Raw genomic sequence first — 13,164 nt, 5'->3', positions numbered from 1 at the left:
GCTTTAAAGAAAAAAAATAGTTACTGAGTTGCAAATTCACACCCAGGCTTAATTCTAACAAAATATTCATTAGCAAAACATAGATACATTACAAGGCAGAAAGGCCTCCTTATATAGTGAAAAATATGGACAGCCACATTTTTGTTCTTCAGTGGGAGGCAAAAGATCTACTGGCCCCAGCTTGGCTACCAAGTGAAATCCTTTCAATGCGCTGCTCAAGGCTGCCTCACCATCTGAGCTCAGCTTGCTACACCAACAGGATTTCAGGGTGACAGTCTAATTTGCAACTCTATGGCTGTGAATGCTTTCTCATCATTTTCTTCTACACTTAATGCTGAAGACAAAAGCTACAAAAGCAAGGAGATTCTGCATCTTTTAATGAAAGATAAAACAACAATATAAACATACACAAATTTACAGAGAAGGGATCAACTTTAATACATCTGGAGTAAAAGGTGTTTCTTATTTAAATATGGTATAAAAATAAATGCAAGAAACATTAACCGAGAATGTACAGACAAGAGACACAGACATGAGCTTGTTTCAGACTGTGAAAACACGGGTGAAGTGAAACTTTCTGTACTAATTTATTGTTTAATTAATGTGAAGCCATATGTATACATATTGATATATGCTTTTTTTCTTTTACAATTCTTCCAGTTTGTGACTGATTGAGTTATCAGTGAACAGTGTGACTAGCAGAAGCTTCAAGAGAGAGGGAAAATAAAAAGGTTTTACTTCACTTGAACTTGTTAAAAAGGAAAAGACAACAGATCCAGCTTAGTAGAAGAAAGGAAGAGAAAGCAGACAACAGTTTGAAGTGGAGGCAGTGGGATGGCAAAGAGTCCCTTGGAGATGGCGATGCCTTAATGTACACACACAAAGGAACAAGTCAGGTCCTCCGTTCATGCAACGTCTTGGTCTAATGTCCTCTGCTCCAGGTTACGTCAGAGTTACAGAGTATATGCCACGATGCCAGTCTTTCCATGCTACAAGGAGATCCTTTTAGTAAGACTGAACAAGGCTTGTTAACCTCTTAGATGTGAGAGACTTCCCCTGAGAAAAAAATATAAAACAAACAAACAAAAAAAGAAAGTATGATCACTGAAAAATTTCTTCCTTGCAGCATCTATTTATTGCAGATGATTTTCGATATAAAGATCCCAAGTGAATCATCCCTCCCCCTTTCTTGTAGGGTTGGGGATTGAACCCAGGGGTCACGCATGCTAAGCACATGCTCTACCACTGTGCTACATCCCCAGCTCCTGAGATTGAACCTCTGAGGACATCTTAGTTCAAACTTTATGACAACTCTTCCTCCCTCCTGCCCCTGACACACCAAACAGACCGCCCTCCCCTCCCAATCATATCCTCCCCACTACAAACAGACTGATGGTTTCACAGCACAGATCAGCAATCATAAAACATGTCCAAAAACGTTCCATCCAGGCTTAGCAATGAGGTAACACCTAGGTTCCCAATTTGTTCTCCACACATTATAGTGTCTTAGGAAGCTACTCTGAAAGATAACAATGTGAATGCATTCTTTAAAATAAGTGCTTCACTGATAAATACTGAGAGATTTAGAGGGTATGATTTAGTTAAATATTCATTTTTGAGGTTATAATTGGTAGAAACTTGATTCTATCCTCTATGTTGCGTTGTTAGCAGAGAAAAGGACACCAATTATACATTTAGAGACAAAAGTCTTATTCCCTATTTCAAACTGTCAGTATCTTTCCTTTCTCTCCCACCTCACTTCAAGCTCAACTGCAGAAAAATCTGGTATAATAGGATTCCACATATTATTCTAATACAGAGTACATATTTTTAAAATCTTAAAAATCAAGATGTTCTTGTTAATTACAATGACCCTAAGAAAGTAAGAAGTTTGATATTTTTTCTCAGAATACAGATTGTTGATTAGTGGTTTCTGTTTCATTTGCCATTTTATATGTTCTAGTATAGTAGAGAATTAAACTTTTTTTCCTTTCCAGATGATAAAATAATAAGGAAAAATCAGTAATTTTTGAGAAATACAGTATTTTGGAAATAAATGATGGTCATGGCAACAGTCTTGATTTGCTAATTAATGTGGCTCAGGGTCTGTTAAAGAGTTGGTGGTGCCGGGAGAAAATGCATGACCCATGGCCACTGTCTTAGTCTGTATGAGTTGCTGTACAAAAATCATAGCTGGAGTGCTTTATAAACAATCAAACTTCATCCACAATCCTAGAGGCTGGGACTCCAAGATCCAGATGCTCGGGCACGTGTTCAGTGAGGGTTCTCTTCTGGTACCTACGCAGTTCATTCTCTCTGTGCGCTCACATGGCAGAAGGGGCAGAGAAGCCTTCTGGAGCCTCTGCTAGAAGGACACTAATCTCATCCAGAGACTTCTGCCCTCGTGACCTAATCACCTCCCCTTCTACAGCCATCACTGTGGAAAAGGAATTCAACATATCAATCTGGGGGAGCACAAACATGCAGCCCACACTAGCAACGTTCTGGGCAAAGAAAAATGCGCTTAAGAAATGATTAATGTCCATAATTTAGAATCAATAGCTTTCTTTAAATGCCACACAGTTACATAGAAGGCTCTTTCGCTGCTGACATGAGACAGCAATGAAAACCATGTACATTTTCTTCTAATTGGCACAAAGGGCTCACAATAGCTTTCAGCAACTGACAGAAAAGATGCTGAAGTTCACAAATGTATTTTCTGTCGGCCTATGCTTTTGTCACTAATCAGAGGAAAAATAACAGAAGACAAGTGATGTGCTGTCAAAAGTCTCTACTTATAAAGAACATACGCATTCTTTGCCTGCTGTCATCTTATAAAAGAGGCCCAAGAGAGCTTGTTTGACCCTTTCACCTGTGAGGACACAACGAGGCGTGTCCTGCTGCCTGTGAACAAGGAAGCAGGTCCCCACCAGATGCAGAATCAGGTGACACCATGATCCTGAGCCTGCAGTTCCCAGAATTATAAAAGATAAACTGTTGTTGTTTATAAGTCACTCAGTCTATGGTGTTTTGTTGTAGCATCCTGAACACACTAAGACATTGTTTCCACTAATGTGCCTGCTTCTTTATCCATAAAGTAAGGATAATAATATTTATTTTAAAATCCTGGTCTGAGGATTCATAAATCACTTACAATTATTTTTATAGCATCTTATGTACTCAATTTATGTTAGCTACTACTTTATTATTGTTATTATTAGTAATATTGTTATTCATCTGACCAACTAGGACACCCAGACCCAAGATCACCGTTCTTACTAAGAAAAGGAGAAAATTGCCAATGAATTGAAAGCTAAAATTACACTATTTTTTTCACTCCCTACCCTGGGCAATGTATTAGTCAAATAATGTTGGGTTTATTAAGCACTTTTCCATACTTAAAGATGATGTTGTTTATTATATTTACAATAATTTCTGTGCTATTAATGTAACTGCACACATATTGCAGATGTTTATTCTGAGATTGAATAACATATTTAGAAAGGGTTTATTCTCATAGCATTTGTGGGATAAAGGGAAGTACATATTGGCTGAGGCAAAAGAGTGTCAGAGTCAACAGTAGCAAAAAAATACTAATATAAAAGTCTTTCTTTTAAAAGTGCAAATCATTGTGATTTGTTTCAAAATTCTGCAAAGAAAAATGATTACAATGACATATGAAGTCATTGGAAACTAAGTCATTTTTTAATTTGGATGATGGAAACTAATGTCACCTTTCTAAATTTGATAAAAAGAATCAGAGCTCTCATTCTACATTTGTTGCTTGCTTGTTTCATTTTGTTTTTTGTTTTTTTCAAATATCATAAGCCATGAAAGCTACTAGCACTTGGTCTGGTATGCACTTCATTAAAGATGGGGTGTGGTCCAAGTTTAGCTTGACCATCTCCTGTCCCAGGAAGTAATTTAAAGACAACCTTTCACAGAAGTCCCTAGAGAACTGCAGGCCTGTGGTAAACCTGGGGTTTGTGATAATACAAGAATAATAAGGGAATGTTAGAAGACCGAGATGAATGGCTGTATTTGCAAACCATGTCTGGTTCACTTACAGGGAAGACAAATACATAAGCCTTATTCCAGGGTATGAATAAACTGCTGTGTGTGCAGTACCCATTGAAAGTACTAAATCCAAAAGAACTGATTCTTTGTTCTAGGGAAGTCCATGTTGGTCCTAATTTGCAGGTCAGCTTTGGGAATAGTCACTTTTAGGCACTTATTTGGAAGAAATATTGAATCCATCCTGGCCAATCATCTTTTCATAATTTTTCCTTGTTGAATAAGCTGAGGAATGTCTACAGCTAAGTTTTAAGGTCACAATTCTAGTAAGTAAAAGGACTAAAAAAACCCTCATCCTCACCAATAGCAATTTTAAATCATACTGGTCATGGTGCTTCAATAATTCTGTGTGAATAGTATCTATTTTTACCACATGATACATATGGTTAGGGACTTAAACCATTGCTGTCAGAGTCTATAGGAAATAGATTAACAGAGATCTTTAAGGAAAGACAAAAACAGACTCTTAGGTAAGACCAAAATTCAAGGTGCTATGAGATTATGTAATACCTAATGGATAATATGCTAGAAAAAAATAAGCATATAATCAGTTTCAGGAGAAAATAAACCTGAAACTTTAACCAGTACCTAAGTGAATACAGAGCATCGTCATAATCTAAAAATATAATAACCCCATAAACAAAGAGTTTTCTAGTGTCCCAAAAAAATTTCACCTTCACCACATCAATCCTTTCTCTCTTAAACATTTTGTAGAGATTTTATTATAATTGGTGGGAAAACTCCCCAAATAAAAAATAAAAACCTATGTGTTGATCTTGAACTTTTCCAAGTAAAGAATAAATAAGTCGGCCTGATCTAACAAAGTGTATCTTGGTCTTGAAGTAGTATCAGAGAGCTGACTAGGAGCCCTGGGTCAGTAGAAATAAACATGAAGGCCAGGCTTTTGGGTACAGCCTGAGTGCCCGAAGCAGTGGGGACACTAACGTGCTTTCTACTTCCGCCTCTGGCCACCCATATCCACAAGGAAATAGAGAGAAGCCACATTTGCTTGTGTGACTGAGCCCACATTTTTTATTACTGTCATAAAAATACATAGCACTGAACAGACAGAACAGAAATGCAGAGGTAGATTTTTAGAAGCTGTCCATGAAAGACTGACAGAGGAGAGCAGAGGGTTGTCATGATCTTTTGGGGTTTTGTTTTAAAATCTAACCCCTGAACTCTTGCTATTCTTAGTTTCTGCTTGTTTTTGTCCCGTCAGTGCCTCCACTTGTCTCCCCCATGTTGCTGTTGACTCACAAGCACATACTGGAAGCCTCCTGGGCTGCAGAAGCCAGAGTGAATGGCTGGGAATAAGAAAGTGCACATCCTGGTATTGCCTTTCTCCCAGTTAAGGTGATCTGATTGTCTGACCAGATGCCCAGCCCATATGATGAAAAGAGCTGGCAGCATGGTTTGCTGTGGGGGCACAGACAGGAAATGCTCTTGTAAAAGGCTGAGAAAGGATGGACTCTGTTCTTTTACCCTCATGTTAAAGGTGCTTTGTTTCACTTATAAATGCCAATGTCTTTGCCTAGCTTTCAAAATCATTCATTTCTGGCTTCTGTGGCTTTTTAAACTGCCTACTGTCCCTACTGTATTCGCTGGCTGGCCTCCCACTTTTTCTGTGTACACACCTGTTCAGATCCTACTCTTCAAAGATGCACTTCTCACCCCTGTCCCTGCTGAAGCCTCCAACTGCCCTCTCCACTCCGCAGTTCCCTTCTGTCAACTCTTCTTGCCATGAATCTGCACCAGTGCATCCATGTGATGCCTTGTATAATTTTGTCAGTCACCTGGCTTGGGGAAGCAACTGACAGCTATTAAACAGCATTAATAACATAGCTGTCCCCAAATAAGTGCTGAACTGTTTCCATAAGTTGAACTTCTTGGCTGGAAATTTGATTCCAAGAATAAACTTCTAGAAAATCTAAATATTGTGGAAAAAGTTGCTTTGAACTTAGGGGAGAAGAGGACTTAGTAGAATGAGGAACAGGAGTCAGGGACATGGGTCGTTTCCTTCGTCCTCGTCAACTGACTAACAAAAAGTAGGTCTTGGACTGGGAAGATAATAAGAGGAACTGAAGTGAGGCTAGGTGTTGGGAAAATTGTTCCCTGACTTAAATGAAACCAGTTCTTCTAGATAAACTTACAGTGAGTATATTAAAACACAACAAAATTGTAGAGAGTGCATATGTTCTTAGAGCACTAAAGATGAGCTCGAGGATTTGAGATTTAAGAAATAAAGAAGAAAAGAACTTTATAAAACTGGCTCTACTTGTTTTTAACCTGTGCACGTAAATCTGATAATGAAAAGACCCCTCCAGTGTTAAGAACTAAAATAGTTTATGAGCACATATACATTTAAGTACTAATCACTAGCTTCTCTGTGGTTTGAAAAAAAAGTACAGCAAACACTTTCATTTCTTAGCTCAAAATATTTTCCTATAATAAAAGTAGTATGTATCCATTAAAAAATGTGAAAAACATAGTGATATGTAAACAAAAATATTACTTAAAATATGATTATTCACATAATATGCCATCTACTTTTAAATATGAAAAATTTGTGTTTAAACTTTTGTTCTAATAAAACTGAGCTTATACTGTGAATATTACAGCTTACTATGAGTAACAGGTTTGAATCATATTTTAATTAGTTACTCATACATCTTTCTTCTGAAATAATCTCAGCATTCAAACTGAAGGCATTTAGTGGGTGAGGGAATCTACTTAGAGTGATACAACCAACATTTAGAAAAAATTATAAAATAGATAAGAAAATATCAGAATATACTGCCCCAAATGAGGAAATGCTTTGCTTGTGAAGTGTTTTTACTTCTGTGCACATATGAGCATACATACACACCAATATGTGTATATATATATATTTATACACACAAACACAAGTAAAGTGTATGGTTAAATGGATCAATGTGGGCGGCATAAAAAAAAAAGATGAAAGCCACTGCTCTAAAATCCAATTTTTAGTATCTGCATAGGATTCCATCAGTAGATACTCCTTGAGGTATTTAATGATTCACAATTGTCACATTCAAAGTGTGTTCTGTATTTGCAATAAATATAGAATGATGCAATTAATATTCTTGTACCTGTAGGAACATCTGGATTTTCTGAGGATCAGTTTACTAGAAATCGTATTATTTATTTAACATGAGATATTTTGAGGCTTTTGGCACATTCCGTCAAATTAATTCTGTTCCAAAAAGTAACAACAATTCACACTACTAGGAACAGTGCATGAGATTACTTATTTTCTTATTCTAGAAATTATTCTAGATATTATTCTAGATATAATTCTAGATATTATTTTAAATGAAAGCTAACCTTTTTGGAGGAACAAGTTATTGCATTACTTTCTAAAACTTACTTGACTATTAATAACAACAGCTTTTTTATTTTCCTCAAATAGTTTGCATTTTTTCTGTTAAAATTGCCTAAGTTCTTTGCTCAGTTTTCAGTGGCATGTGGTTCTTCAAATTATTTATTTGTAAAGTACTTCTTGTATAAACTATGTTAGATCTTTATCTGTTATGGACATGCGCATTCATATTTTTTAAAAAGGGTTTACCAGGTTTGAGGACAGGAGCTTGCTTTAAACAAAGGCTCTTGGGCTAAGTAAGGCATGCAGCAGTCTTTCATGGGATCTCTGTGGATGAGACAGAGAGAGATGCAGTTCATAACTAAGTAAGCAGCTAACTTCAAGGCACACTAATTATCAGAGCAGTGAAAGTCTATCCTTCTCCCTGTTCTTATGGCATTTTAATCCGTAATGTGAATGATTAAACTAATGGAATTCTGCTAAAATGCATGCATGATGTGAACTTGATGATCTCTGTTAAAAGCCTGGGCAGCAAAGAGATACTCCAAATGTTTATGCAAAGCTATAAAGCTGTGAAATTTAACCACATGATAAAAGGTAGTGGAGAGGGTAAAAAATCAAATTTATACCAAAATACACAAAAAAGACAACAAACAGAAAATCTTGAAATGGAAAGACAAGACTGGAAAAATATAATCATAGTACATGAGAAGAAAATTTAATGTTTTTTTTAAAAAAATTTTAAGCCCTACAATTGCACATGTTGCTATGGGTGGAGGGTAGGGCCAGGAAGCCCATGCAGTTTTCAGGCCAGACTGTAAAAGGCACAGGACGCAAACTCAGGGAAATGCTATTCCTACTTCAGAGAGCTGGGTCACGCCTCAAGTATTGGGTTCAGTCATGATTATGAGAACTACTGATGAACCAATCCAGGAGGTGAGCAACAAAGATGGTGAAGGAACAGGAAATTCTTAAATCAGGAATTCTAACCTTAGAAGCTCACTTTTTAATGAAAACTCACTCAAATTTAATCTGATAGTGATTTTTAAGCCACTTTTACTTTACAAAGTCCTTTTAAGTGTTCCGCTTAGTTTTCATAGAAGTATTTTTTTCTTTTCATACTCAAATTTCAATAGCTTATATGTATATTCTAATAAACTCTATAAATGCATGAATTTGATTACAAACAGCAATGGAAGTAAACACAATTGATTAATTACCACACAATTCAACAGAAGGTTGCAGAAAAAAAACGAGAAGCACTGATGTTTGGTACAGAGCTCTCAGGTCAGAAGATTTCTATCTAGATCTCGATCCTTAGACCTTATTGCTCTTTACTTTTCTTGTACTGGGGATCAAACTCAGGATCTTGTGCTTGCAAGGCAGGTGGAGCACCACTGAGCTAAATCTCCAGCCCATGATCCTTACACTGTATTTGTTCTTAAAATGGTTGTGACCAATGGTGCGGGCGGGGAGAGAGTGATTCTAATTCAGTTTAAATGGAGGTCACAGAACCTGAGTTTTCCAAGTTCCTGGTGGTTCTGAGGTACGGATAGTTGAAACACTCAGAAAAATAGCGAACTAGAGATGTTAACTATGGCAAGCAAGAGAAAATATGTGTGTGGAGGGTTGATGTGAATCACACTATCAAGTAATTGATGGTTTGTACTTTTTTTTGCAGGACCCAGGAAGCAGAACTAGAACTAACACATGGAAGTTGCAGAAAAGTAGACTATGCTGAACATAGGGGAAGAATTTCTAAAAAACGGAGATTGCCTCCAGACTCTCTAGGGGTTGTATCTCTGGAACTCAAGAGCAGGAAAATGCTAGCCAGCCATCTGGCCTTGAGTCTACAGTAAATACTCAAGCAATAGTTAGGGTATTGGACCTAGAAGAACAGAAACTTTAACTTCCTTTTTGATTCTGAAACTCCAAAAATTACATTATTCTCAACAACTGTAAGTACCCTGAAGATTAAATATTTAAATTAGAAAAGAGAAAGAAGACTTCTTAGTGTTTTCTTTCTGGTATCAGCAAAATGCGCTTGCTAGATACAGTACAATGTATTATATTTCAACTGAACACTGTGACTAATGATGACTGCTATCCCCCTTTATAGGAACTAAGCAACGTCTACTCTGTCATTTTTAAAATTGGTGATGAAATAGTGAAAAGAAAAAGATCTTTAATGCTAAAACAAGGTCTGTATGAATTGCAGAAGTAAAACAAATAAGACTGGAACCGTTTTTTTTCCCTTCAGAAATAATACAGCAGTGTAGAGACAGTACTTTCAAGTTCAGTTAATGCTGTAGCCTATTTATTATTCGTCTGTGCTGTTCTAAATTATGGATATAATTAATGCATTTAGGATCGTCAATGTTTGCTCCTATTACTCCCCTGGCCATTGGAAAACAATGACAACAGCTATCAAAATATGTTTCACAGTGCAGAGGACATGGACTTTTGCCTAATTTGGGCTTGCTACATGGTCTGCCAAAGGCATATGAAAAATGCAGTGTCTGTTGATATGCACATAAAACATTCATGCTCAGAAATGAATGCAATTCAGATACAGGGGTCTTTTGTCTTGCTATTATAAATTATCTATGTAGTGTTGTTGCCTCTTAGTATTAGCACAAATTATGGAAAAGTAAAAACTGCATCTATAGCTTTTCATCAATATGACTAGGTTTCTTATCTGAAAAAATTCCCTTGTAGAGAAATGCTGAGGGACAACCATCACATTTTAGAATAAGTAAGCTTTTTTTAGAATAAGTAAGGAATTTACTTTAGCTTTAGAATAAGTAAGGAAAACTGAGAAATTGGTACCTTGGTGATGATACACAGCTGCCTACTAAGTGATTTCATAGCTAGAAATCATATATGATTCTATTGTTAGTGGAAATTAAATACGATATCATAAAAATTCAAATTTTTAATCTACTTAAGTGCCATAGATATTTTCCTGGATGTACGAAACAACTTTATAAAAAACAGTATGCAAAGGTTTTGCACTTAGATCATTGACGAACTTGTTTTAACTCTATTAATTCTATTCACTGCAATTTAATTCAATGAGGTAACTGAGACTGAGAGTTGCTATCTGCAAAGTACTTTACCAAATGTCAAAATGCACAGTATGCAATCATTCCCATATCTTTTTGCTTGTTACTAATTTTTATATCTGCCTGATATTCAGATTATATTTGAATAATAATTCATGTTTCAGCAAACAAAATCAAAGTGATAATGCAAAATAATGTGATAACCACAGTGTAATACAACTGCTAAGATCTCTAAATGAGACAATTTGAAGCTTATTTTTCTGCTGTTTTCCAGTAAACTTGGCTTTAAAAAGTTCTACTATAATTATTGGTGCTCCAAGTCTTCTTCCTCCTTTATTCTATTTCACCACCCAAGATTCTGTTATCATCTAATGTGTGTTTCACTAGAGAAGCTGTCGACCCTGCCAAATCATCCTCCTGTCTCCAGATACTCTGACTTCCTCTCCACTGTCGCCTGCTGCAGAGCTGAAGAAAGCCCATGTGCAAATCCAGAACATGGGAGATCTCCTTGATTACTTTCTGTGCTCTGCTCCACTAATGGGAAACCTACACAGTAGTACTTCCCTAAATTTGTCGAGCCTTCAGACCCTCTTTCTGGCTTTGTTTTGCACTCTGTCCTTCAAGATCAGTTTCCTCCAGCTAGTTAGTGAACAGGTCTCTTGCTCAGGCCTCAACTCTTGCTCACTATGCCTCCCGTGGTTCCTTAAGAAAAAGTTCTTCTCATTGGGCAGTTAGATTTGGAGAGAGAACCAAGTTAGATGCACATATTATGAGCATCTCCCAAATAGTAATTTTGGTTTACATCTATCCCTTTTATAAAATATAAGATTCCTAAGAGTAGGGGTTATATTTTATTTTCTATAAATTTTCAGATACAGAACAAAGTGGCCTGACACACAGCGGACACTCAATACTATTTTTTACTGGACAAAGAGCCTGGTAGTATCTGCACAGGTGATACTATTGAGCTACAAACTTTTCACAAGGTCTCCAGGATGGTCTCCAGCTGAGGCCTCAGCTGCTACAACAAACGTAGGGCTACATGATGATTAGAATTGGGAAACGCTGTTGACTTTTGCCCCTAGCATATGTAGTAGCAAAGAAGTCATCAGCATTTGGGGCCTTCTGCTCAGAAGACATATCAACATTTCTTAGCAACCCCCAGGGTTCACTGGATGCTGTATGACTAACAGCCACTACACAATTCACAGCTTATGGGACAAGAGTGCCAGTTTAAGAACTAATGATGCTACCAGGAGAAAATAAAGACATACTGTCTGAAGTAAATTGGGCTACATAGTCTGCTATGTCTCACATCAATCATATACATCATGCTTCAGGGAAACTACAATTGTTTTCTCAGGTCAGTTTTCACCACAACCCATTGCAAAAACTAAGATGAATAGCCACATCTGGCAACAACACAATGTTATATGAGATGGGTTTCAGGTCCAGAACAGAGAAGAAGAAAATAGTCCATTTTTTATCGGATTCACTTTCTGTTTTTGCTGTTAATATCTATTGATGGGAATGTCCAGTGACAAGTTCATAAACTATTCTCATTTAAGATGCTACAGGAATTTTCTAACATAGCCTGTCTGTAGTAATATACGCATGATTCCAATCAACAAAATACATAGAATTTAGCTAGAAAATAATATTCAGAAAATCTTCCTCAAGGTAAATTCACAGGGACATAGATATAAAATCAAAGCCTTCCTTCACATAGTTGCAAATCAGCTTATCTGCTGTAATAGATGTTTATATGAAGCAGACAATCTGCTCATGACAATGGATGTTTATGTAAATGGAGTATCTGACTTGCTCCATGGAGACCTTACTATGCTACAACTTCATTAGTGTGAATACATTCTAAAACATGACCTTTCCAAAAGCTACTTCCCTGTGGTAGAAACTAATATCATAGGAAATGAAAGTAATGATAGACAGGCTTTTGATTTTGTTTTATTTTGTTTGTGGTGCTGAGGATGGAACCAGAGCCTCAAATATGCTAAGCAGGGAGCTGTACCACTGAACTCCAAGCTCCAAACTAAATACGTGTTGATAAATGAAAGATCCAGGATTTAAAACGGTATACAAAGCATTGACACAATTATAATATGTGTGTTGACTCCTAGGTTGCAAATCAACATCCTTATTGTTATTCTTGATGTTTGGCAAATCCAATAGCAAGGATACACTGCATGGTTCCTAGGATTACGACTGCTGAAGAGACTGGCTTGCAGTTTTCAGTGTTGGTGTTGTTTCATAGTAGAATTTACATTTAATAAAAACCAAGTTAAAAATCATTTAACTGCAGACTAGAAACAATCCCAAGTGTGTTTGACAGTACAAGCTAAGCTCCCAGAAACCGATTACAAGTCTTGACAGACTGAAGATCAGCTGGCAGGAGAGGCCTGTCATGAGCGTATATTACAAGTGCTTTTGGAAATTAGAATCCCATTGCACAGAGTAAGATATTTTTCTGGATATATGCTCTTGTGTTAGGGCAAAAGTAAAGATAAAGGAGGGAGAGAAAGAATAGATAAAGGCTTATCTCTTTCCTTTAAGTCTGCATTATATTATACAATGAAAAGGCTGGGGATTTAGCTCAGTGGCCTGCCTTGCAAGCACAAGGACCCGAGTTCAATCCCCAGTACCAAAAAAAAAAAAAAAAAAAAA

General features: G+C 36.7%; 1 protein-coding gene across 7 annotated transcripts in view; it reads right to left on the bottom strand.

The window, feature by feature from the left end:
• Positions 1-409: 409 nt before the first annotated feature.
• Rgs7 (regulator of G protein signaling 7) overlaps positions 410-13,164 on the bottom strand; it is a 462,366-nt gene continuing 449,611 nt past the window's right edge. For 3 of the 7 annotated variants that reach the window (XM_033762077.1, XM_033762081.1, XM_033762082.1), the window contains one exon: positions 411-1,056. Coding sequence is in view for 2 of the 7 variants with exons in the window: in XM_033762079.1 (XP_033617970.1) it covers positions 7,691-7,744 (54 nt within the window). In the remaining 5 variants the exon portion in view is untranslated. Of the gene's footprint in view, positions 1,057-7,666; positions 7,745-13,164 lie in introns of all 7 variants that reach the window. The other 4 variants (XM_033762079.1, XM_033762078.1, XM_033762080.1 and 1 more) reach the window with 4 other exon arrangements.

The sequence above is a fragment of the Fukomys damarensis genome, unplaced genomic scaffold (genome assembly GCF_012274545.1).
Source record: "Fukomys damarensis isolate Sample0158 unplaced genomic scaffold, DMR_v1.0_HiC HiC_scaffold_11, whole genome shotgun sequence".
In the NCBI taxonomy this organism is placed as follows: Eukaryota; Metazoa; Chordata; class Mammalia; order Rodentia; family Bathyergidae; genus Fukomys; species Fukomys damarensis.
Note: the sequence above shows the minus strand (reverse complement) of the source record. Positions and strands in the feature narration are given on the sequence as shown.